Source organism: Branchiostoma floridae, chromosome 12, assembly GCF_000003815.2.
Source record: "Branchiostoma floridae strain S238N-H82 chromosome 12, Bfl_VNyyK, whole genome shotgun sequence".
Taxonomy (NCBI): domain Eukaryota; kingdom Metazoa; phylum Chordata; class Leptocardii; order Amphioxiformes; family Branchiostomatidae; genus Branchiostoma; species Branchiostoma floridae.
This window is the reverse complement of record NC_049990.1, coordinates 17,480,414-17,504,942: the sequence shown is the minus strand read 5'-3', so window position 1 is coordinate 17,504,942 and position 24,529 is coordinate 17,480,414. Positions and strand designations below refer to the sequence as shown.

The 24,529-nt window shown below is 39.0% G+C and overlaps 1 protein-coding gene across 1 annotated transcript; it reads left to right on the top strand.

Annotated features, from left to right (window-relative positions):
- Positions 1-6,782: 6,782 nt before the first annotated feature.
- Positions 6,783-18,748, top strand: LOC118427529. Its single transcript, XM_035837366.1, has 6 exons — positions 6,783-10,468; positions 11,305-11,361; positions 14,458-14,519; positions 15,098-15,141; positions 15,763-15,827; positions 16,816-18,748. The coding sequence occupies exons 1-6, from the start codon at positions 7,717-7,719 to the stop codon at positions 16,884-16,886; spliced, it is 3,051 nt and encodes a 1,016-aa protein (XP_035693259.1). The 5' UTR covers positions 6,783-7,716; the 3' UTR covers positions 16,887-18,748.
- Positions 18,749-24,529: the final 5,781 nt, after the last annotated feature.

Sequence of the window (24,529 nt, the reverse complement as noted above, 5' to 3'; positions counted from 1 at the left end):
TTTTGGAAGTAGCCCATCATTCCATCTTTCTTGACAACGGACTTCTCTTTGGGGAGGCATTATCTGTAGACAGATATGAAGTGATTAGATCTAGTGGCCTCACCTTCAGCTAAATGACAAAAACTGCAATGACTGAATGATAAGGAAAGTAAGTAACACTGACCCTCCTCCGTCCCGCAGCCTGAGCTGTCCAGCCGGGTCGAGTGCAAAGTGATGTCTGCTTCAGGGCCTGGTCTGTTTCAAAACTTACGCTGCGAAGACACCAATTCACATAAGCTCTCAAATGTCTTTGTAAAACGTGATTGGTCGTTTACGTTTTGGCGTTGCCATGAGAAACAGTCCACCTCGTAAACTTGTACGCATTGTGACAAATCTCGCCGGACACGGACTTGATTGGCGCTTTGTCTTTGATATCCACTGGTAAAAAGACGTGTCAAATATTGAACAGCCTTCGCAATTGGCACCAGACAATGCCAGATAACACCGTTATCGGTTATGAATCATTTTTTTTTTTTTTAAAGCTGCTGTTGCAGAATTCTCTTAAATATATGTGATTTATATATGTGTTCGCCTTTTTGTTGCTAGCCTAAGGAGTGTGCGAGACTATATTTCTAGACAGATCTAACTTTACATGTAACTATAAAGACTCGTTTGTCCGGTACTGTCAGGATTTACGTGGAAGTCGATTTTTAAGGAAATATTGTTATCGCCTACCACCGACCAAGGCCTTGCCCCGACCACATGGTGATCACCCCACATCTGGTCACCCAAGATTGCAATTGTTCTGTCAAGGTCACACAATGCATAATTGTGATACACTTATATCCCTTTTTCAACCTCTTTGCTTATACTGGAATTTGTTAACTTTTCGTTCGTTTGTCACCGACTAGAAGGGCACCGACTTCGCGGTACAACCTCCCCACCCGAGCGAGAGGTTTGATTGTCCAGTCTGGAGAGGAGCAAGGCACGTGTGAAAACACATGTTTCACACCCACGAAATCGGTGGCCTTATCATACGACACGCTCCCGGCACGCGCCAGAACTACTGTAACACGCGTACTCAAGACATGACACAGCTTGTCTAATTTTGTTGCCCTGTACTAGCTACCGCTAGCGCGGGAAGTCCTTGCCTACTCTCCAAGCAGAGGTTGAATCGCTCAGATATAGTAGTAGTCGGAAAAATTACACGGGGCGCCGGCGCTCTTCTTACAAGAGCGCCTGTGTAATTTGGAGAGTAAATTGGAGAGTAGTCCTAGCCCATTCACGGCTTCTCGCGGCAGTCGCCGGGAACAGTGGAACTACGGTCACCTGTACGTAGGATTGCATTAGCCTGGTTTATAATGAATGAAGACCTTTATTGTACATACATATCCACTGGGTTCAGTACAGGTCACAACAAAAGATACATGAAATATATACAATGAATCTGCAATACTCAAGAATCGTATTCCACTAGTACGTAAATTCGACTTCTCGTTTCTAATTCTTTAGGGGTAGCGAGTGTAAGCAGCCCCGGTAGAATACGGATGGTACTCAGGCTAGTCGTCTCCCCCATGGCTCTTCAGATCATAATCGATAATGCTGCTATTCAAAACGCGTACGCTTCAGCTCAACAACAAAGTATTATGCACCTTCAACAGCATGTTCCCCTCAAGCCTCTTACTGTCAATTCTTGTATGGGTGTGTTGTAAATTTGACCACAATAATATTATGGATATCTCTGACCTAAAGTCATTCAACCTGTACCTCTCACCCCTCAAACATGCACTCTCTATCAATTTTGCAGCCTAAGTATCACCCTGTATTTTCACAATCGATTTCTATTCAGGCTTAACGAGAGTGTATAGCGTCCTTGATTCTACTCGAGTTGTAAGTCCTTTTTTGGTCTCTTTGGTCTCTGCCGACACACCGCTTGACAGATCATTTATATCATTAATTGATCTTCCTGTTGGTAGTATTTGTTTTGTAGCTCAGTCAATCAAATAGTCATGTCTAATAGTCACACCTCTTTGTATTTCAGGTCATCAAAAACTTACACATAGTTGACAATAATGGCACCACAATAACCGACTGATAACAGCGTTATGTGTTACCGTGCATGGAGACGGAGATATCACAACCAGATGTCTTTCAGCGCTTGCGTAAGATAACTGTAGGTCTGCACCTTGCACACGATAACACGCATTTCCCCCATTCTTACAATAAGTTACATAAATACTCAGTATCTGCCGTTGGCAAGAAAAATATAGTGTCAATACATTTATATCACCAAAACCGTGTGCGTTGCTACAACCATGTGCATTTTAATCTTATTCTTGTTAATATACCCACGATGATGTGTTGTTGTGGGTGCATATTAGCAGGAGGTGACGTATGTCGGGCTTTTTGTCTCAATTCTATGTTCGTCTTCCGGGAAGTTACGTCTCCCTTACCGTTCTCAATGGACAACATAAACACGCGTAACATGCCAGCCGAATTTATTAGGTTATTTAATTTGCTTTATAAAACCTTTGATGACAGCCCGCACCACACGTTACTACGTAGCGCGATCTTGCCAGACTGGCCTGCCTTTTCCGGTAAAGCCATATCGACTTGATTTCAAAGTGAACTTTTTATAACCACGCACCCCTGAGTTTGCACACAGACACAATGAGCTGTTTGAAAAGTTTGATGAAGGTTCCAAATAAGTTTGACGAAAATACCAATGTTAAAGGTAAAAAGTTTGTCTGTTGTGTTTACCTCAGATGAAGCCACTTTTCACTATAGTGCCAAGTCTGGAAGACCTACATTGTAATAAGCACTGAAGCATTGTAATATTTGACACACAGTCGGATAATCTCATTCTGTATGTGAAGCTGATTCGCACGAAAATGATTATTGTAAATGAAAAGTACAAATGTTTGATGGCTGAAAAAAAGTTTTTGCCACTCCTTGCTACTGTTTGAAGGCAGCCCTTGGACGTTTGAAGTGTTCTTTCTCTCTATCTATCTCTCTCTCTCTCCCCCTGTCCCTGTCTATCTGTGTCTCTGTCTCACTCTCCCTCTTTCTGTCTCTCGAGCTCTGTCTGTCTGTCTCTCTCTCTCTCTGTCTGTCTGTCTGTCTCTATGTCGGGCTGTCTCTCTCTCTCCCCCCCCCCCCCACTCTCTCTGTGTCTGTCAGTGTCTGTCTCTCTCTCCCTCTCTCTCCAGAACGGCCCGTATGGTTTGATCAAGGACGTTACATCAACGTCCTTGGTTTGATATAACGTTATATTGGTTTCTCAACAAAAGGGACATCGGCAGGTTCTAGTGGAACTAGTATTCTAGAACCTGGGTTAGATAAGAAAAGGCAGGACAGGTGACCGCACTCTTGCCGGTGTTGTGGGCGGACGTGATCAGGACGTGACGAGGACAGATACGCTTGCATCGAACAAAAGAGTGCAATACTCAACTATCATGATCAACAATTTGTTTCAAAAACCTCATTATTAATAGTATAACTTGTAAGGAGACAAACGCCGCAGGATCTTGTCAGCCTGCAAATTATTACTAGTCGGGGTGTCATCTAATTGAACACATCTGTGGTACATACAGACAGAGACCGCATCTGGCTTAAATTTGTTTGACGGACCCATGCGCTGTTACACAGTTGCACGGTGATCTGTCTTCCTTTCAGTCACGATTTTATCAGTTGCAACCTTGGTTGCAAGCATAACGTCGACACAGCTTATTTGTGGTACCCTCATGTCAAGTGCTGCTGTTTAAAAGAGCTGCAGGTCCAACAACATCCTTTATGAGACCGTCCCGAAGACTCCTGAGCAGCGAATCTTGACCAAGAAGGTTCTATCGACAACCAGACGTGTCCGGTGACGCCGATTCCAGCCGTGAGGACAGGCCTTCGACCACATCGACAGGCGAAGCAGACGAACGCGACTAACTGACTTCATAGTCGCGTCTTGGACTCTGACTACATAGATTAGCAATTTTTAACGGTGATTTTCGTACCTCCTTGAACTACACAAAGTTGGTGCCACAAGGTCGCGCAGCAAATCATCAAGTACAGTATTCGAAGTGACCCAAGAAAACCAACCTTGGAGAGCTGAATGCCGATGTGATTGCAACATGGGGACGCTTTTATTGTAATCAAGGTGGGTTACATGTTAAACCTTGAAACTTTATTTGTGTGAATCTTGTGTGTTTTTCTTATTTTGCATTGTTGCTTATTCTGTGTATTCATAAGGCCACATCAAGTAAATTTAATAGATTGTATCCTCTGCAGACTGCAAAAATAATGAGATAGGGCGAAAAACTAAGATGGGTAAAATTACAAGATGGCTATTTCTTAGAAATAGTACAACTTAAATGTTGTAATGAACAAGAAGTAGATGTCATCCATAAAATTTGCTGCGGTCTAATTAGTGTTTCACGGCTCTATGGATTCAAGTACTCAAACACTCTAGACTTTTGAATAACTTTGGTACATGGTCTGATTAGAGCAAAGACAAATCTATTTAGAACAAGGATAACGATGTTGTTTGTGTCAAGAACAATTTCTTTTCAGAAAAGTGTTAGAGATATATTGGCCTATGTATAAAGAGATTGCATCAGGAGGACATGTCTGCATGTTTCCTGGGAGCCGGACAGGACCGGTTAGCTAGCGAGTTTCTTTCGGGGAACCGGGGCACTCAGCCCGCCGATCTCACATTGGCGCTCCGGGGAGTTTAAGCCCGAAAGAATTATTGTGCTTTAACTCCCCGGGGAGCCAATAGGAGCTCCGCGGGCTGGCTGCCTTGGGCCACCAAATGAACTATCCTAGCTGCCTGATCCCGGATGGCCCCTAGAGTAGTCTGCATGCAGGGCGCTGATTCGCAGTTCGATTGTGTTAGCAACAAGGTTGTTATTCTGAACTGATGAGAGGTGTTTTTCAAAAGCGACTCTGGTTTTGTATTTAGGATTGGTTTGTAGCTAGCTATAACTTCTTATCTCTTGCCTCTGGCCAGAAACAAAGTTGGTCCAAAATATAATGGCTCAGTCCGTGTGCCAACATATATGCATGTAATGACTAGCTTGTTTCAAATGTCATTTAGTGTAGAGGGAAAGATATGGGTAATGTCCTTGTGGGCCTTAATAGTTTCTAGGTCATTACCAGATTTTGGTCCCTTAGGGAGGGGGGTGGCAAAATTTCCATGGGGAGCCCAAAAATTCTAGAACACTGGCCGCACTCCCTGCCACCATTGGATCTGCTTTGAGATGAGCCATCCAGGCTTACGTTTAATTGAATGAAAGAATTAATGAATGGATGGATGGATGGATGGATAAATGTATAAATCAATTGTACACCACTATGTAAAGGCACAAGTCATTTGCATATTCTATGTTACATTGCAAACATAAAATGCTCCCAAACGAACTGACTTCTACAAATACATGAAATACAATCATAATTGAAATAGATGTTAATTGTAGCCTTATTTGCATAATGAATGAGGTAAGATGAAACAATAAATCTACAAAGACTCAAAATATCTCACAGAGGTATGAAGTCTCCAAACACTTCTTTATTCACAGATGAAAGAAAGTTACATGTATCCCATGTTACATGGGTCATTACTGACTAATACATGTATTAACAGACCGACACAGCACGTTACATAAACGATATTGCAGTGTTGTTTGGTACATTGCACAGTTTTATCTGAATTATATAAAAACTAGGTGTTATTTTTCAGTAAGATAACTAGAGAATAATTCCCATGAGTTTGAAAGAAAGAGCATGTTGTTATAAGTTACATTTTACAGAAAGAGCTAGTAGGTTTCTACAGTAGCATGTCTGCTTCCCAGTGCAGTTCATGGTGTGCAAATTCCATATAGCATATCAACATAATATCGTTGCTATATGGCTATTGTCCCTAAACAAGGACGTTACATCAGATGTAACGTCCTTGCCCTAAAAGAATTCATTAGTGGTTTTTGCCTTAACTATCTTGAACAATGTTCTTGGAATTTTACTTACATGAAGATGGAATTATTGTTGCCATACTGTTTGTTTAATAACAAGTATCAAATATCCATCAATGCCCTCTGAAGTTATCCTTCTCAAAAGTTGCAAACTATAAGACCTACTGCAGTTCCAAACAAGCTGCTAAGGGGCCCAAAATTACACCATTTACTCCCTGTCCCAACAGCTATCCACCACAAAAATCATAAACCTGGGACTTTGAGAAAATTTCAGTGAAAACTTTGATGCACACTTGCAGTATCAAAACCAGTCGTCAGGAGGCCCATTATCGAACTTGACCTCCCTTTTTGTGACCCCTACCTATCCACCAAATAGAGATATCTTATATACAGACAAATGCACTTACGTACAAAGCCAGCTACAGAACCAAATAGGTAAAAGCTATTAATAGCTAAACCATTCTCGCACTTGACAATCCTTTCCACAACCACTACACACCTACCTAATATTGTGAAAGTCCCCAGCTGCATTTTGACTTATGCTGTCCAAAACAAACCGAAAAAAAAACAAGTTCGCTGCTGTACTGTAGAAAACTCCAGATAAACCAATTTCGAAATAGGCATGCCTTTCCACAACAGCTACACAAATACCAAAAGTAAAAAAAAAAAAGATCCATTTACAATTTCTCGACTTATATGCTGTTGAGCTACATACAGACCCATGTAACAGAAAACACAATCTTCTTGGCAAAGATAATTATGTCTGGCTAATGTTAACATGAAAATTACCATGCATGGATTTATGTAGAATTCAAATAATTGAATAAGAAATTTGAATAATCATTCTTTAAAAATCTCTAAATGTTTCATGGAAGTATGAGGTCTCTTAAGTCTTATTGTTGTCTGGTGTGCCTGCAGTGCTCAAGTTTGACACTTATTGACCTTGACTTTGACCTTGACCTGTTATCTTAGTGACCAAGGTTATAACTGGCTTTAATATCTGTTCAAAGGTATGGTTAGTTCTTTAATGTACATCTATGTTCTTTTGTTCTGGCATGTTAGAGAGATGTTACATGTAGATGATCAAGTAATGTTTCTGAGTCATGGGTACATGTACTATATAGTGTACCGGTAGGGTACTGTGATTAGTGGTGTACCCTTGTATGTCCACACAATGGCATTGATCTGTGAAAGGTCAATGGACTCCTGGATACTGTCCATTTTATGCCATAATATCTATAATGTCAGTGATAAAGCAATAATAGTGGTATGAGGGTTTGGCCGGAGTGAGCCAGAACAACTTATGATGGGCAGAGTGACATTTCAGAGAGAGCCAGAAGTTATCTAGGCTCTCTACCAGTACAGAAAATTCACTACCAGGTCAAGTTCAGGTCAAGTTCAGGTCCAGGTCTGCACCCAAACCTGATTATAATACAAGTAGTACTTTACCAACAGTAATACTGAATCATATGTTGGAGAGTACCAAATTACTTAGCTCTGAATACAGTTTTTTTATTTCTATTTTAAAGTGGCATTAGGAAATTAAATGTTACAATGTAATCATCTAATTGCTAAAGGAACGCTCATTTGGCAGCATATCACATTTATATTGTGATTTTGTAGCAAAGAGAATGAAGACCCTAGCCTTTTTTCCAGCTGCTAGCAAGGGACATGATGTGAGAGGTAAAATTCTCCCTGTATTTTGCACTCTGTTAACAGACTACATAATTTCACCCACAGGTTCCCAAACAATCTAGTACACCAAGCAAGCCAAGGCACAATGAAGATTTTCTCCAGTATTCTCGTGGTCTTCCTTCTTCTACTCAATGCATGTGCTGTCAGGATTAATGAAAGGCTCCAGAATGAAATAGCAAAGAAGGTGGAAGCTGCAAAGACCCAAGGATCCAAGTCAGTGAGTGACATCCTGTCACCTCAGGTCCTGATCTGGGACCCTCTCACACAAATGTCTTGGCTGTTTCCAGAGGGAATAAAATGTCCTCTGTGTGATGAACCGTTGAAAGTGTCGAATTTTTTGGATGGTCAAAGTGACTATAGACAGCCAATGGTACTTCATGGAAAAAGCAGCAACATACTGCTTGTAAGTCGCATCTTGAGATGTCCACATTCCCATCGATTTTTCAGCCATTCTCAGTATGTCCTAGACTTCATGCCAAGAGCAGCAGTGCCTTTTATCTTGTCACACAAGGTAGGGTTTGAACGCAGTCTGGCATATGAGCTATATGAAATGATTTCAGCAGGAATGGAAGTAAGTGAATGTGTCAGACTGCTCAATGCTTGCAGAAATACATACTTCCAAGGAATCTCAGAACTGATCAGTCAACATCCTGAAGGACAAATGTTCAAGAATGGTGAAGTAGAATATTTCAAGGAGATCATGACAAGCGTTCCAGGGAGACTAATGATAAGAAGGTGTTTTGAATGCATTTATAATGAGAAGAAGAATAGTTTGGAGGATGCAGTAAAAGCTACCACTACTTCAGACTGGATAAGCATAGACCACACTTTCAAAAGTGTGAAGCACATAAAGGTGCATATGAACGGCAGATATTTAACTCAACTAAAGGCACTGTGTACTGTAACAAATGACATTGGACAGGTGTTGACTTGGCAGCTCTGTAAGTCAACCACTTTCAAAGAGATCCGACCTGTCTTGGAGAGACTCAGGGACAGATTCTCAAAACAGAACGTTGTGTTAAAGGAGGTATTCCTTGATCAATGCTGTGCATGGAGAAAACTCATCGAGGAAGTTTTTGGAGAGAACATTTTGGTGAAATTGGATTTATTCCATGCAGTACAAAGAGTTACTAAGTTTGTTCCAAAGCATCATCCATATTCTAAATATCTCCTGCGGGACTTGAGAATGGTGTTCAGACATTCTGGGGATATTGGACTTGAAAGGCAAAGGGAAACCCCCCCTCCTCACCGTGTAGCACGCAAAATGAAAAAATTTGACAAGAAATGGCGCAAGTTTGGATTGAAGCAAAAAGGGAAAACTGTGTATCCAAAAGCTGCACAGGATGAAGTACGAAAGCTATTAAAACACATAGAGAAGGGATGTGTTTCAGGTATCCAGCCAGGCAAAGGGACAATTCGAAACGAAGCACTTCATCGTAAATTAAACCAAAGAATGAACAAAAACCGAATCAGCCCAACATTTGCTATCGCTCTCATGTTTTCCATTATCTACACAGTTAACAGTCAACTTGCCAGGTCATACAAAAGGAAGCCACACCATGTAGACACCATAGAAGAATTTGGACTTCAGTCGCAAGATGCCATCATAACAAATGATGAATCCATGGATGCTGATGAAACACAGAATAAGGAGAATATTGAATGTAAATTAGCAGTATGGAAGTTGCTGAAGAAGTCTGCAGTTTCCATTGACCCCACTTTAGCATGTGACAAGGGAATAGAACTGCTACAACACATATTGCAACTTAGTGATGAAATCAGTGAAGAAGGTCATGATCATCTTGATGAAAACTTGAAATCCCATGGACTTATGCGTGTGCCCTCAAATGCAGATGGCAGCTGTTTGTTTATGTCCATAAGTTTCCAGCTGATTCAGCTCCTCACAGATGAAGATATAGGAACAAAGATTTCTGAACACCTCTCAACATTATTCCCAGACTTATTCTGTGCTGGGGAGCCATGCAATATTGACCAGGAAACATTGGCAGTGCGGCTGCGAGCTGCAATGGTGGACGAATGGCGTAACAATGAGGAGGTCTACAGAGAGTTTGCGCCAAATGTGAACTTTCAGACCGAAGCCTTGCAGTACCTGAGACGAGATGTGTTTGCAGGGGACATGGGGGATTTAATGGTTCTAGCTGTGTCAAATGTGCTGAATATTGCAATGATTCTCGTAACTACAGACACAGACGTACCCCTCATTCCAGTTTTCCCGTCAAATGTGCTTGACAAAAGGGCATGTATATATCTTGCATTTGACAGAGACAGGATGCATTTTGACTCCACTGCCAGAATATCCGTTAAGTCAAAACCCATTGCTCCATCCACTACACCACCTTCACCAAAGTCATCTACATGTACATGCAGCTGTGGGGTCAACGACAAAACACCTCAAAAACGATGCAATGAAGAAGCTGAATCCCAATACAAGAGCCGGTGTCCATGTGCAAAACAGCAAAAACCATGTGGCATCTTGTGCAGATGCAAAGGTTGCATAAACAGTTATGGACATAGGAGTACAAAGAACAAAGGAAGTCAGCTGAAGGGTGCCACAGCAAGAAGGGCCAAACGGCAAAGATCCCAGGAATGGATGGACAGCAAGCCAGTACGTAGTAGGGAGTACATGCAAAAAAAAGGACACAGTTTCAAAGCCTTTTCCAAAAAGGATGACTTCCATTTGATCCAGCTCAATAAGTCGCCAGAAAGTTCTGCCTACTTGAAGAAAAGGTTCACTGAAGAACACATCAAGAGAAGGCAGAAAACTCTAGCAAGGCGAGACAAGTACGCAAAGTCTGCAATGGGACTGAATAAAAAAGGTATGCAATGTTAACTTGCAGTTATCATTACTGAGGTACATGTATTCTTAGAAGCAAAAATATGAACAGCAGCCATCACTGTGTGTAACTCACTAACTGACACGAGTTGATGTTACCCATTGTGTACATGTATTATTACATTTGAATCACACTGGGCCTTTTTTTTTTGAGTGCTACAGTTTCAACTAGGAATTTTGCTTCCATTACTTGCCTGATGCCTGACTGATCTTACTGTGAGAAAAGATTATCATTTTTGATTATAAACCATATCATTGTTTTCCAAGACCTGGCTTGTATTAATAAGGACACAGCAAGAAAATTCAATGGATGACACCCTATTCAGACTGCAAACATGAAAGCATAACAAAAAACAAGATGGGTAAAAAAAATAGAGCTGCCAAATTTTAAAAGTAGACACCATAAACGTTGTAACAAGAGTTAAGTGACAAAATATGGCACCACAGCTAACAAGTCACTTATTCTTGTATTCAAGAAGTGCACTAGTGTAGTAAACGTGACCCTAGTGTGGTAGACTGGCATCAAATCAAATCATGGCTTCCATATTGGTGTTACTCTGCTATCCAGCAAGTTTCACTTCTGCAACTACGGTCAAGGCTACGACTCTAGTGTCACTACTTCTACATACAATTATTACCTTACAACGCAACCTATTTACCCATCTCGGTCTATATGACCATCCATGAAGAACAAAAACATATTTTTTCTGAAATTTACTTGCTTTGACCTTACATGGACTATATCTCTTTTAATTAACAATGTCTACTAGTTGTAAGAAGAAACTTTTCACATAAATCCATGTTATCAATTTTCCACAGGATATCGAGGGAGTAGGAGACCAAGGGCCTTAACAGCACGAGAAACAACAATGGATGGTAAGTGCTCTTGGACTTTTTGCATTTTGCCGCCTTAGCGGCAAAATGCCCTGAGACCAGAATAGTTGCCGTTGTGATGGAGTGATGGAGTGATGTTGTGATGTTGAGATGAACGGACCTGTTCAAAATCTGCAATGCATTTGTATACAACTTAAAAGCTCTGTCGTGAGTCATTGTCTGTGGTCCGTAATGGGGCCTGATATTTGATTAGATTAAATAAATGAAGTATGATATTCCTAAGATTGATGCAGCATATAATCAAATTATTGCTCTTACATTTTAACGTTGTATTACCAATTCATAAAGATGAAATGTTTTCCAAATAAATCGTGTATATATATATATAACAGTTACATATAGCCTGTCCCAGATTCCTTTGCGACTTAGTTAATATTCATGCGTGCGGCGGTGGTGTTTTCCGTGCGTGTAGCGATTTTCGATTGATCGCCGTGTAAAATTGAGAAAGGCCTAGAACTTCAAACTTACCAGAATTGTACTATGTAGTATGGAGGCCCTGGCAATGTAAAAATTTTAAGCAGGGGATAAAAGATTGTTGAGATATGGCCTTCGGGAAAATGCCTCGCGAGACGGGAAAGTCACTTCCGCGTTTACCTGTTCGAGAGCTCTGCGGGCATGGCGTTGCGTCAGCCTGATTTGCATCTCAGCCTTATTTGGAAGCAACCGATATATGGTAGGATTGGATAGACAAGAAAACAAGCTACAATTTGGTACGTGAAACTTTCTTGTACCGCAATTTTAAGGTGGTTTACCTCCAGTTTGCAAATTTAGATGGCATTTTTCACCATTGATGTCTTATTTTTTCAAAAAGTTGCATCCATGTGTGTAACAAGCGGTTTCTAAGCTTTAAAATGATGTATAACATGTGTAGGTTTGTTGTGAGTTAGCGATGTGAATGTTCAACATGTGCTACTCGCTCCGTGTGGTGTGCCGAGTCCGGGCCGTGAGTTACGGCCGTAGGACCCTGCATATAAATTTAGTTAGGCGGGTCCATAATTATCAAAATATTCTCGTTTCCATGTAAATAATTAGCGTATTGATATTCATTAATTGTATACAGATAGCCTTTATAAGTGTAGATACATTGTATGTTCGGACACGTTTGTTTCAGGTTTGAGACGCAAAACTTTTGTTTTCTTTGTCACCAACTTCATGAAAGGAAACATCATTTGTAAATGTGTCCAACGTGAGCATATTTACGTTGAGATGATCACCACTGAAGTTCAATTTTTACCTTGTAAGATCCAAAAAATCAATAACATAGCAAGTTGTGTTTGTTGTTGAATGTGATATCAAGGGCATAGAGGTTTTTGCTGATATTTCCAATGTTAAAAGTTTTCAGATTTGCAAGATGCTGCATTGGGAATAGCACCTGGAACATCATAGAAGAAATTGAGATGGCACAGAGGGAGAATTACAATGTATCAACCATTCAAAGCTGTGCAGCTTAGAAGAGGAGCTACCAAGTCTTTTCAAACATATGTTGTAATGTCAAAGAATTATCAATTGTTCAATAAACTTGAATAAACCAGTTACAAAGTCAGGTGGTCATGGTTCATAGGTAATATTTTTATATACTTTTGGTCATTAGATGTCGTAAAAGTAGTATTTCCTGGTGAAATGTGATAGTTTTGATGGCAAATTTAGAATTAGCCAAAACCCTTTAGTAGTAAGGTATGCTGATATTCAATGCTTATGGTCAGACTGTGAAAGGGAATAACTCAAGAAGGGGTTGACGGATCATCATGATTATTGGTATGTAGATAGATTAAGTGATGCTTCATGTAATTAAATATTAATTATGCAAATCAGAAGCTAATTTGCATAATTGATGTGGAAATTATCTAAACTATTTCTATTCTGTTATATTAAACATGTGATACTTGTCACTGAGATAGAGAAGAATGTTGATAGGTAATTTTTTATGTGGACTTATATAAGTGACAGGTGCCGATGACCTTTGACCTTTTGAGCTATGTTACAAATTAGTATTTTTGATTACACATAATCTCGTAACCATGTCTCTAGAATGTCTGCAATAAACTGTGTTAAGAGAATCTACTACATATTTCCAATATCTGAAATATCTTAGTTATAGGATGAACAGTTTATTGATTATCGCTCTTCAAAAAGGGGTCATCTGGAAATAATTGGCCACTTTTCCAGCTGTGCATGTGCCATGCTGAAAAAACTTAATTTTCAGCAGGTTGACCTCACCTGTAGTGAAAGAAAAAGGCAAATAAACATCTTATCTTTACTTGATTGCTACAAAATACTACTTGGACTGTGCAGAAAAGAACTTTTGAGTGGCACAATGTTTTTACTTTCTTAATTATTGCTAATTAGAAATGCGATTTTCACACCTGGCGCCACACCTGCGGACACCGCCCAGCAAATTTAAAGGGCCATATCTCTGGAACGGAAGGTCCGATTTTTGTTCTGTAACTTTTATTTTTCATAAATCAACACCCTCTATTAGGGAACACAAATGTTCTGATTCCCCTGGGTACAAAACAATTTCGACTGGAAACCCTATGACATTAGTAGGATTTCCAGTGCGAAAATGGAAATTGCCACGATTTTTCATTGATCGCCCTGTATTATCGAAAAAGAACTGGACCTTCTAACTTACCAGATTTGTAGTATGTACTATGGAGACCGTGACAATGTAAAAATGTTAAAGCAGGGGTATACGATTGCTGAGATATCATTTTCTGAAAAGTGCGCTAAGATGCAGAGAAGTGACTTCCGGGTTCAGGGGTCACTACACAAATACCTCTGACGTCAGCCTGATTTGCAGAGCTACGGTCCGGGATCGAGTCCAGGGGAGGGTGATTTTAAATTGTTCTTGTTTCCTTTTTACATCCATTTAATATAAACAATAGTTTCAGCACATTCCAATAACTAGAAAAAAAAACGTGTACACACGCAAACCTTGGCAAAATGCCAGCTTTTTTAAAGCACTTGTTTTGGTTCTGAGTAGTACACATTTTAGTTCCACATCAGCTTAGGACCACTGCCAAAGAACTTGAATTTCTCATATTATTAATTACATTCTACCCTTGTTTATGATTGCAGCTAACACTTGGGAACCTGGAATCTACAGTGCAGAAAAGGTGGTAGACCAGCAGTTGAAAAATGTAAGTGCAGTAATTTCATTACTGAAAATAACATGCTTAACCAATATGTATGTGGCCATCTCAAAATGCTTGAAAATGCAACATTACTAGTAAGTTTGATTTGGGAACTGCTACTGAACATACAAAACAACTTTAAGGTTTCAAACTGCAATCTGTAATCCCCTTGCAAATGTATGTACCAACGGAACAAACGTGAACTTTCAGAAATTCGACAAAGGAATTCACACATATTATACCAAGGGATCTATGCGTCATACAGGAGTTTGCAAGTTTGGGTGGGCTATATGATAATAACATTAATGACCCGCCTGTTCCGCGGTGTACATGGTGTCATAACGCCTGGTTCTTTGCTACATGTACTAGTATATACACCTCGGGGCGGATCATTAACCCTTAATTAGAATGATGTGTAAGCTGACTATTATAGTTGTTTATCATTCTTTTGTATTTATTGATAACATTGTTATTCATTTGTTTTGTGGGCTCCTTTCAGTCTGTGCTTGACTGAAACGACTACCCAATTTTCTAAGATGAATAAATAAATAAATAAAGATGGAAATTATCTCTTTTCACCTCAGGGTAGCATGCAGTATTTGGTGAAGTGGAGCAGCAGTGATAGCTGGTATGTTTACTGTGATCTAACATTGCTTTAATTCATTTTGATCATTCATGTCATCATATTGTGGTAAAATGATGTAACTCAGATCAATGTGTTTACCAAATATGTTATACTACTGTGACATTTTCATCCACATTTTCTAAAGTGACATTTACTTTAGACCATGATAGATGTATAACTGACATCTTACTAAATCTACTTCACAATGGCAAGTCACAGGTTAAACAATAAAGATTTTTTTATATTGCGAATTGGAATTCTGCATTAATTATAACTGTGGGAACCACTAATGAAGTGAGTTTTCAGACAAATATAAAAATAAGCTTGCCACTACATGTAGCATGTATCTCTTACTTAAGCCCGGAAGATTCTTAGTAAGAAAGTCACAAATGCGAATTCTAGGGGCATCAACCAACATTCAAAGTGTTTAGGACTTCATTCTTCCCCAAAACCATTGTATTGTTCATACATTTGAATGTTGTTTTTGTCAAGCACCAGTAAAGCTGGTGGACTGTGAGTGGCTTAGTGGTAGCCAGGCCCTCATTGTGAGGCCTGCATTTGCTGAAATTCCCCAAACTTTGATAGAAATGTGATAGACTTAAATATATTTTCCTGAATTTTCAGTACATGGGAACCAGTGCAGAACATCTATGACCGCAGACTCATCACTGCCTTTGAAGACTCACAGAGTGAGTAAGGCTGGGTTCATCCATTGTCATTATTCAGCAAAATGTTTCAAATTTGTGTCACAATGGAATAGGGAGGTTATGTGATGTCTATTATAAGTATCACTTACAAATAGAACACAACTAACCTGTTTTAGATATTAACAATGCCAGAAAATTGTAAACATTTCACTGATAAATTGGTATTGTGATTAAATGGAGTCTATAGCTAATGCATGTTTAGACTAAAATTATAACATGATGCATGTTACTAGCAAAATAACATTGCCTTGAAACATAGTTCAGATAAGGATATAACTATATGCTGGTCTGGTGGTTAAACTCGGCCAGAATATACCCCCAGGGTATGCTACAACATGTACATCAGGGCTCGAAATACCACCTGCATATGCAGGTTAGTGCAGGTAAAATTGGAGCTGTGCAGGTATTTCGGATACCTACCTGCACCTAACCTGCACTGGTCCATGTACATGTACTAGGTTTTATACATAAATGTCCTATGATGTAGGTGCATGTGGATAGTTATTAGCTGCATTGACTATTACTACTTATAGAGTAAAAAAGAAAAAAATAGCAATAGTTCCTGAACAATTTTAGTATGATCCATACTTCCTAAATTCAGAGTGGTGTAGGTAAAATTTGTCTGATGCAGGTAATTTCCAATGTTACCTGCACCTGAGTGCATGTATGCAAAACAAACCATTTCGAGCCCTGCTACATGTATGGCCAGGGGTATATTCCAGGCTGCAACACAATGTTGGGTCCTCTAGCAACTCAATTGAATTATAATGCAGTAGAAAACTAGAACTTACACATGTACCTTTGTTGTATCTCTTGTGCTGAATATAAATTATAATGACATCCTACATAACAAATCGCATAGGCAGGATGATATCCTATTGCCAAGCCATATACATGTACAAACAAACTAAGCTAGTACGTTTTATGAACTGTTGAAGTCTTATTAATTGTTTGATACTTTGCACTACAGGAGCTGTGAACAATGACAACACTCAAGCAAAGAAAAAGAAGAAAAAGAAGAAAACAAAAACTTTGGGATGAGCTTGGTACTACAACAACCAACATCAGATTTAGAAATATCCATTGTGCTCTATTAATATTATCATGAGGTCTGAAACATTTTTAGCATCCACTGATGAGTACCCCAATGCTGCCACTTCATAATCATATGCTTTTGAAGTCTTTATTGTTGTGTGCTTGTTGTGAAATTTACAGGACCCCAATAACGTGATTTTAAAGCCTGGAACTAGTGATTCCAAATTGCTGTAACAGCACACTCATAGCTACATATCTTTAGTCTTATCATTATTAATCTATTTTTGTTTTAAAAACTGCCAAGTGGGCACTCAATCACAATATTTCACCTCAGTAGCTGCTAAATTTAGTCCTTAAGGCTTAGTAGCTTGTCGATTGAGCTTATTGTCTATGAGCTGTGTAGGTGTCAAAGGAAAACCAGGGGATTTGACGAAACATTTTGAACTACAGTTGTATATTGTGTATGTCAAATATACCCTAACGTCAGACTTTTGCTTGTGTAACAGCAGTCCATCATAGTTCAAGCATGTTGAGCCATTTGATAAACATTGCAAAGCAGTAATTGGTATTGGTATTGGTGGCACATCTATTCAATTAAGAATAGACTTGATATTCTATTTTCCTTTGCTTTGTTACTAATATTTGTGTATGTAGCTACCGTTCATAGCTTGTTTGTTTCCTATTAATTTTGCAATTGGCCTGCAACTATTGCAAAGAAAGATAATGTAAAAAAAAAAAATTTCCACTGACTAAGTGTGTTGAACAAGGTACTACATCATAGCTACACAGGTCTCTTTGAATGTAAGAATGAGTAATGGTAAATTTTGTACAGGGATCTGAGTACTTACATTGCAATCATACTTTTTTTTTGTTTGATTTAACTGTTGTCTACAACATCTCAACAGCCTTCTTACTGCATAATTAGCAAGTGTTATCTGTCTGTGCACTATATTGACCTGACAATTTATTCATTGTAATGTTAACTCAGTATAAATATGATACATGCTTTTGAAAAAGCAAATGTTTGCAGTAGTGTTATAGTGTTTAAGTTGCATATGTAATAAAGGAGATATGCACATGGGAATTTGTAACGTTTCTCATATTTGTCCTGTTATAAAAATATGCATTTTTTTTGCAGGGTCAAAAACAGTTGTACAGTTTGTGGATGTCTAGGCGAATAGACGTTGGTCAGGAATAGAAGTGCATAACCAAGTAGAAAAAAAGAAGAAGCCACGAATGGAGGGTTAATGATGGAGACTGTGTAGCTGCCCTGATTATATTCATTACATACATTTTGTAGGATATTGTTTTTTTTATATGCCCAGTATTTCTGACCTGCTGACGTCTCAATGCCTGTCGGAAATTATTTTTGGAAATGTATTCATTATATATTACTAGACGACACAAGTTTATAGATTGTGCAAAAGTTTCGATTTGGTGGCAATCCTGCAATATCCAATAAAGTCATTGTGTGTATCATGTATCCTGTAGGAGAATTGATGGCAGAAGTAAGAAGACATGGAACTCTAGGACTCCATAGTTAGGGTAAAAATTGTCAAATGTCAGGATGGCCCTTTGTTCCTTCTTGTTGAAAATTTAAAATGACATGTACACCCATTGCCTATATTAATGAATTTTTGAAAGCGATTAACAACTTTATTATTCAACTTTATTATAGCGCAAATTAGCAGTATACAAAAATGCATGTCACCCCCACCCCAATAGGGACTGCAAACATTAAAAAATGTGCAGAAACACAGTATATTTCACCATAAAATATTCCATGCTTTAAGGAATGTCAGTTCAATGTTTAGTCAAAAATTCAACAAATATGTAAAATTCTGCCGCACAGTGCACTAGCTCTTCAAATTGCCCCACATTTTATATCATTTTGAATTAAGAAATTGAGTTTCAGTTTTACATGTAATACTCCTAAGCCATTACCTACATACTTGTTTGAATACTCTAGCATAGGGTGGGTACCGGTACAGAAAATTCAGGTCCAGGACCTGAACCTGGACCTGATTCAGTATATGAAAACTTGTGAATGGACGGTACCCATAACAATAGTCCATTTCGCTACAAAGAAATCTGTTTTGTGGAGTATTTGACTCCCATTGGCATTTTAAAATCCTACAAGGCTAACTGCCTCTGCACGATTGACTGTAAAACTTGGTAGAAATGACTATAGACTCTACTCTGCTTCTCCCATGTTATTTTCTTCCACCGGTAAGCCCCAAAACGTGTGAATGCCTGATCATAAAATCCATTCACTTTCCAATAGGTCCAACATCCGGTTCACCGATTTTTTTCAGGTCCGGTTTTTCCTAAATGCAGATATCTCTGGACATAAGTATATGTTCATTGAGCATGCCATAGCAAGAAGGTTATCTCCCCTATATAACCACTTTGGACATACTAGTACATATTGTGCTCAATAAATCTTTGCCTTCATGACTGTTCCAGACAATGCCTGCATTGAGGAAGCCATCTGCAATGGAGACATGTGGTTGGGGGTATTATTTGGTGGGCTTTAAAATAAAAATTGAAGTTTGATGCAAAAATTTATCAGGACAAGACAGTCTCACTCTCAGCTTCCTTCAAAGAATGCAAATGCATTTAAGTTCGTGGGGATTTAATTTCATGGTAGGGATGAAATGGATTGTTCGCAGCAATTTTGAGTTTGCAATAGCGCTTAAGGCCCCCTTTAGACAGACAACACTTAAATATAATTGTGAGACTGTTGTTGTCAATGATGTCTCCGGCAACGGTATTTTAAAGCGACTGTCTAAAGAGGATCAAAATAATCATGCGAAGGTTTTTGCTCAAATCGCTGTGTGACCACCTTGAACCTGGTCATGCGACCCTACTATTCTTCACAATGAATTCCTGCGTCTTCACCTAGCAGCCACTTCCAACACACTATAATTACTGGATAATAGAGTAGGCAGGGAGAAGACAAAATTGTCCGGGCTGTTATGAGTTTCTGGGGGAAAAGTCACAGAGAAAACCACAAACACAAAACCACCGCAAACATTTGAGTATTTACACTAAATTACTGTATTTCACAGATTTTAGACTTCTTGAGTACAGGAAAGGGTGTCCTGAAGGTTTGATATTGTCATGTGCACTCATGTCACCAGAATAAGCCACATAAAAGACTAACTCATATCAGGGGAGTAGGATGTCCTTTTTTCATGTATTATGAAACATACAGTACAAAAATGTACTTGAGAAGTCAATGATGGATATTGATGATATCTGGTACAAATGTAGGTGGCCTGAGGGTTTACAAAAAGGAAAGTCAAGGGCAACTATTTCCAGTTTTGTTATCTCAAATTCTGTACATGGTATAGTTGTATTTTGAGTGGTAGATATAGCTGCTGGGACAGAGAATAATTGGTACAAGTTTATGCTCCTTAACAGTATTTTAGGACCACAGAGGTCAATTCAGATACTGTCTGAGATGTAGAACTCAAGAAGGGGTTGACAATTCTGTTAAACATGTATTTCTGGTATGTAATAGTATTGATTGTAAGGTAATAATTTACATAATTAAATAATAGTTATGCATTTACCAGTATCTAATGAGGGAGATCTATAAATTCTGCTTACTACCTGTCATTACCATGAACTCAAATCAGAAGAAATCCCAGGGTCTTCACTGTTCCGTTTCACTTCACTTCAAATGTCCATTATGTCTACATTGTGTATATCTATGTGGTCCAGTACATTCTACTTGTTATGTTTCCTTCTGCTTTTCTTGTTAAAAGTCTGTTAATTTTCCATCATTTTTCATTTCAGTTCAGACTCTGAATCAGAGTACCTCTTAAAGCTTCTTCTTCTGTCCCAGAACACATCCTCCTGTAAATATTAGTGATTGGTCCTTGTTTCACATGACTCCATTGGTGCAAATCCTGAAATAATGAGAAAAACATTTATAAATATTCAATATATAAGGTGAAAATCAGGCAACATAATCTTTAACACAATGAAGGCCTTAACTGAGAGAAGAGGTCTACTTCAGTATATCCAACTTAGTCTAGGACTAGAAGCCACTTAATGGACCGATCCTGTCAAAGCTAATTCAACAAACAGAACCCCCTGTTTCATGTATAGAACACCGTTCCTAATTTCAAACACCGCCATCAAAAATAGCCCCAGTGGGACAGAAATGACCACAAAAAAATTGTTATGCCTACATTGTTAAAGATTTACACCTTAGGACAAATGTTTTGGGTGGGAGAGCCACTGCATAGCTTGAAATACGAGGGCGGTTCAAAAAGTAATGCCACTGGTTCTATAACAGGCTCATTTCTTCTTCGAATGAGTTGAAATTTGGCGCAAAGGTAGAAAAATATATCCTTTTGAGATTGAGATATCTCAATTTGTTGTTCAGATTTTTATGAGTGACTGACTTGATTTCAAGATGACCACACCCTTGTAATCTCGTCGGAAGAAATTAGAGGGTCAATTAATGTGTAATTGATAATGTCCCTGAATCTTTTGTATCTATTTTACGAAACTGAAATTGCACATGTATCAATTTTCATTTCTCTATAAGCCACATGTCTATTTTCATCTTTTAAATCCAATCACTTATTCTTTTTTTCGTTCCTGGGGTGAAGTAAGGTTGTCAGGGTCGTAATATGCGGTGGATTAGGGGTGGGCTGATTAAAGTTTCCGTAACCGACCTTTTTTATTAACTGAGCAAGATCAAACTTAGTACACTTCTAGGTCTTGAAACAGTTACTAATTGTGCCATGTTTCACATCTTTTAGTTGTCAAATTGAGATATTTCAATCTCAAGAGGATGTATTATTGTACCTTTGTGCCAAATTTCAACTCATTCGTTGAAGAAATGAGCCTGTTTTAAAACCAGTGGCATTACTTTTTGAACCGCCCTCGTACAGTAAACATGCTGGTGTAAGTTAAGCTAAAAGTTACTGGAACCAGAGGAAAATTATTTGCACAACCTAAAGTACAGTGAACTATGAAATCTGTATCTCCTCTTCTGAAAATTCTGAAATTTATGTCAGTAAAAGGGGATAAATCAACAAATTCAGGCTCATCTTTTTATTCAGGATTATTTTCTTTTACATGTCAAGGTCATATAAGCTTCTTGGTGTGTAAGCTTATTCTAATGCCACTGGTAGCAGTGAATAAAAGCAACTTGCAAGTTAGTGCAAGTTTGTTCTGAGAGTACTTGCCCCACAAACTTGCATATGCAGGTGGTATTTTGAGCCCTGCACTGCATTGCATTACTTTGTTTGAGGGTAAGATGCATGTGTAAAGCAGGGTTATGACGTGTAAGAGCCGGAACTCTGCACTAGTGGACTTTTTAGTAGGGTACTATAGTTAGCGTGTGGTACAAGCACCCTCTGCGAGAGTGCCTGAGCTGCTTTCTCCTTAATTTTGAAGAATTTGTTGCACCATCCGGTAATTGCGTGAAATTATATTTTATATGCTGGCAAATGGGGTCTGCAATTGGCTCCATGAGGTTTCCCCGCAAAGACGTTTCCCCTTCAGATTTTTTTTGGGGGGTTTCCCCGTCGTCCTGGAGCAAATTCCCCACTCTTTTTCCCCGTCGTCTTGGAGCTTGCCCCGTCATCTTGGAGCTTTCCCCGTCGTATATTTCCCTGTTGTCATTGGGGCATTCCCCGTCTGGTGTTTTCTACGTCTATAACGTTAGGTACGGTGAAATATATTGTCATATTGCAATCCATACTACTGTAGTATATCAGTATGGATTTTCAATATTGTTTTTGCTCTCTCTCTTCTCCTGCTCCTGTTAAATCAATCCTGTTCAATTTGATTCAACTTTTTCATTTTGGGGCCTTTATGGAGGTAGGGATAGCAAATACCCCCAGACTTTTGTTTACTTTATTGATAGATGCCTACTAAATTATGATATTTAGGCTTTTTGGTCCTTTTTTTGAATAGACCAAATATGTATATTTTGGGCCCCTCCGCCCCCAGGTACATTCAGTACATTCAGGTACATATTAAAACCTAATAACCTGAAATTTGGCACAGAGGTGCATTGGACATATGAGCATAGGATTAGGAAACCATCAACACTTTCTTCATACTTAAAAAATTAGTTATTTGGGTGGTTTGGGCCATTTTCGACTAAAATGTATATTGTTGGCTCATTGCCCTTATATGGAAACCGAATGACCTGAAATTTGGTACAGAGGTGCATTGAAATACCCCATGGACACATTCTCCTTAGATTACTTCAAAACTGGCTATTTGGGGGTTTTAGAGCCATTTTTAAAATAAAAATGTATATTTTTGGCTCTTTTTTTCACTCTACTGGTTTGGAGATATTCTATTACGCCGTAAAAGTGTATTTTGTTACGCTCAATATCGACTGAATCTACAAACCAAATCCATGAATTTAACTTCATCATACTTGTCAGTCACATTCACCACCAAAATTATCCTTGATCAGTATGTTAAAGGTGTGGTACAAATGCCATTGCAGCACTATCATGTGTACGATTTCCCGATTTTTTTGTTAGAGGCTCAAAGAACAATGCGATGCACTAAAGGATCTATCGTATCGATCGATCGCCGATATAACATTTTTTGTATGGGGTAGAAGATACCAAAGAAATAAAAACTGCTAGTTCACGTTTACGATACCGACAAATGGAGCTACAGATGCAATTTAAACCATATTCTAAGCATAATCATCGCCATGAAAAATGGAGATATAGTTTTGGGTGTGTCTGTCTGTGCGTGTGTCTGTCAGTGCATATGTCCGGATATCAGTGGTCAGCATAACTCAAGAACCTCTTGATGGATTACGATGATGTGGGTAGGTGTCAGGAAGACCTTCACTATGTCTTTGGAAAAACATATCACACACATGATTGCCAAAGTATCAAAACGAGTGACCACACTGAACAAACTTAAATTCAAATTGCCACAACATGTACTCGAAGTTATCTATAAGTCCTAAATATTTGTCCACTTCTTGAGTACGCCGGCATAGTATGGCATGGCTGCACTATATCGGACTCCCGACGTATAGAAAGAGTACAATATATAAGTGCTCACTTACAGTATCAGGTGCTGTGAGCTTCTCTCTGAACTTAGGTGGGAAAAACTGTCTGACCGTCGCTATGTTCATTCTTTGACAATGTGTCATAAAACTGTCCATGGTCACACTCATCAGTATCATCGTATCGTCATAAAGTGGTAATGTGATGAACAGGACCAATCTTTAGTATAGAGAGTAAGGTTATTGTGTGCGTGTGTGGGGGGGGGGGGGGTAGCCGGTGTGGATAACTGGCTTCTACGTAACAGTGTTTATCGGTGTTTCCACAAGCATGCCGACGGGGAAAGCTCCAACAACGATGGGGAATTCTTTAACAGGGAATGTGCCAGATGACAGGGAATAGTCCAGACGGGGAATCCCCACGACGGCGGGAAATCCTCTATGATATATATTAAAGGGGGAATGCTCCAAAAAAATATGACGGGGAAACGGCTTTGCGGGGAAACCTCCTGTTACCCTGCAATTAAATGGCTTAGATAGACCTTGGTAACTGTTTATCTATAAACTTATGAAGCTCTTAATGATGAGGGTAAGAATGCCTTTTAGCTAAAATGTTGTGCTATCTGCTTTAATTACCTCC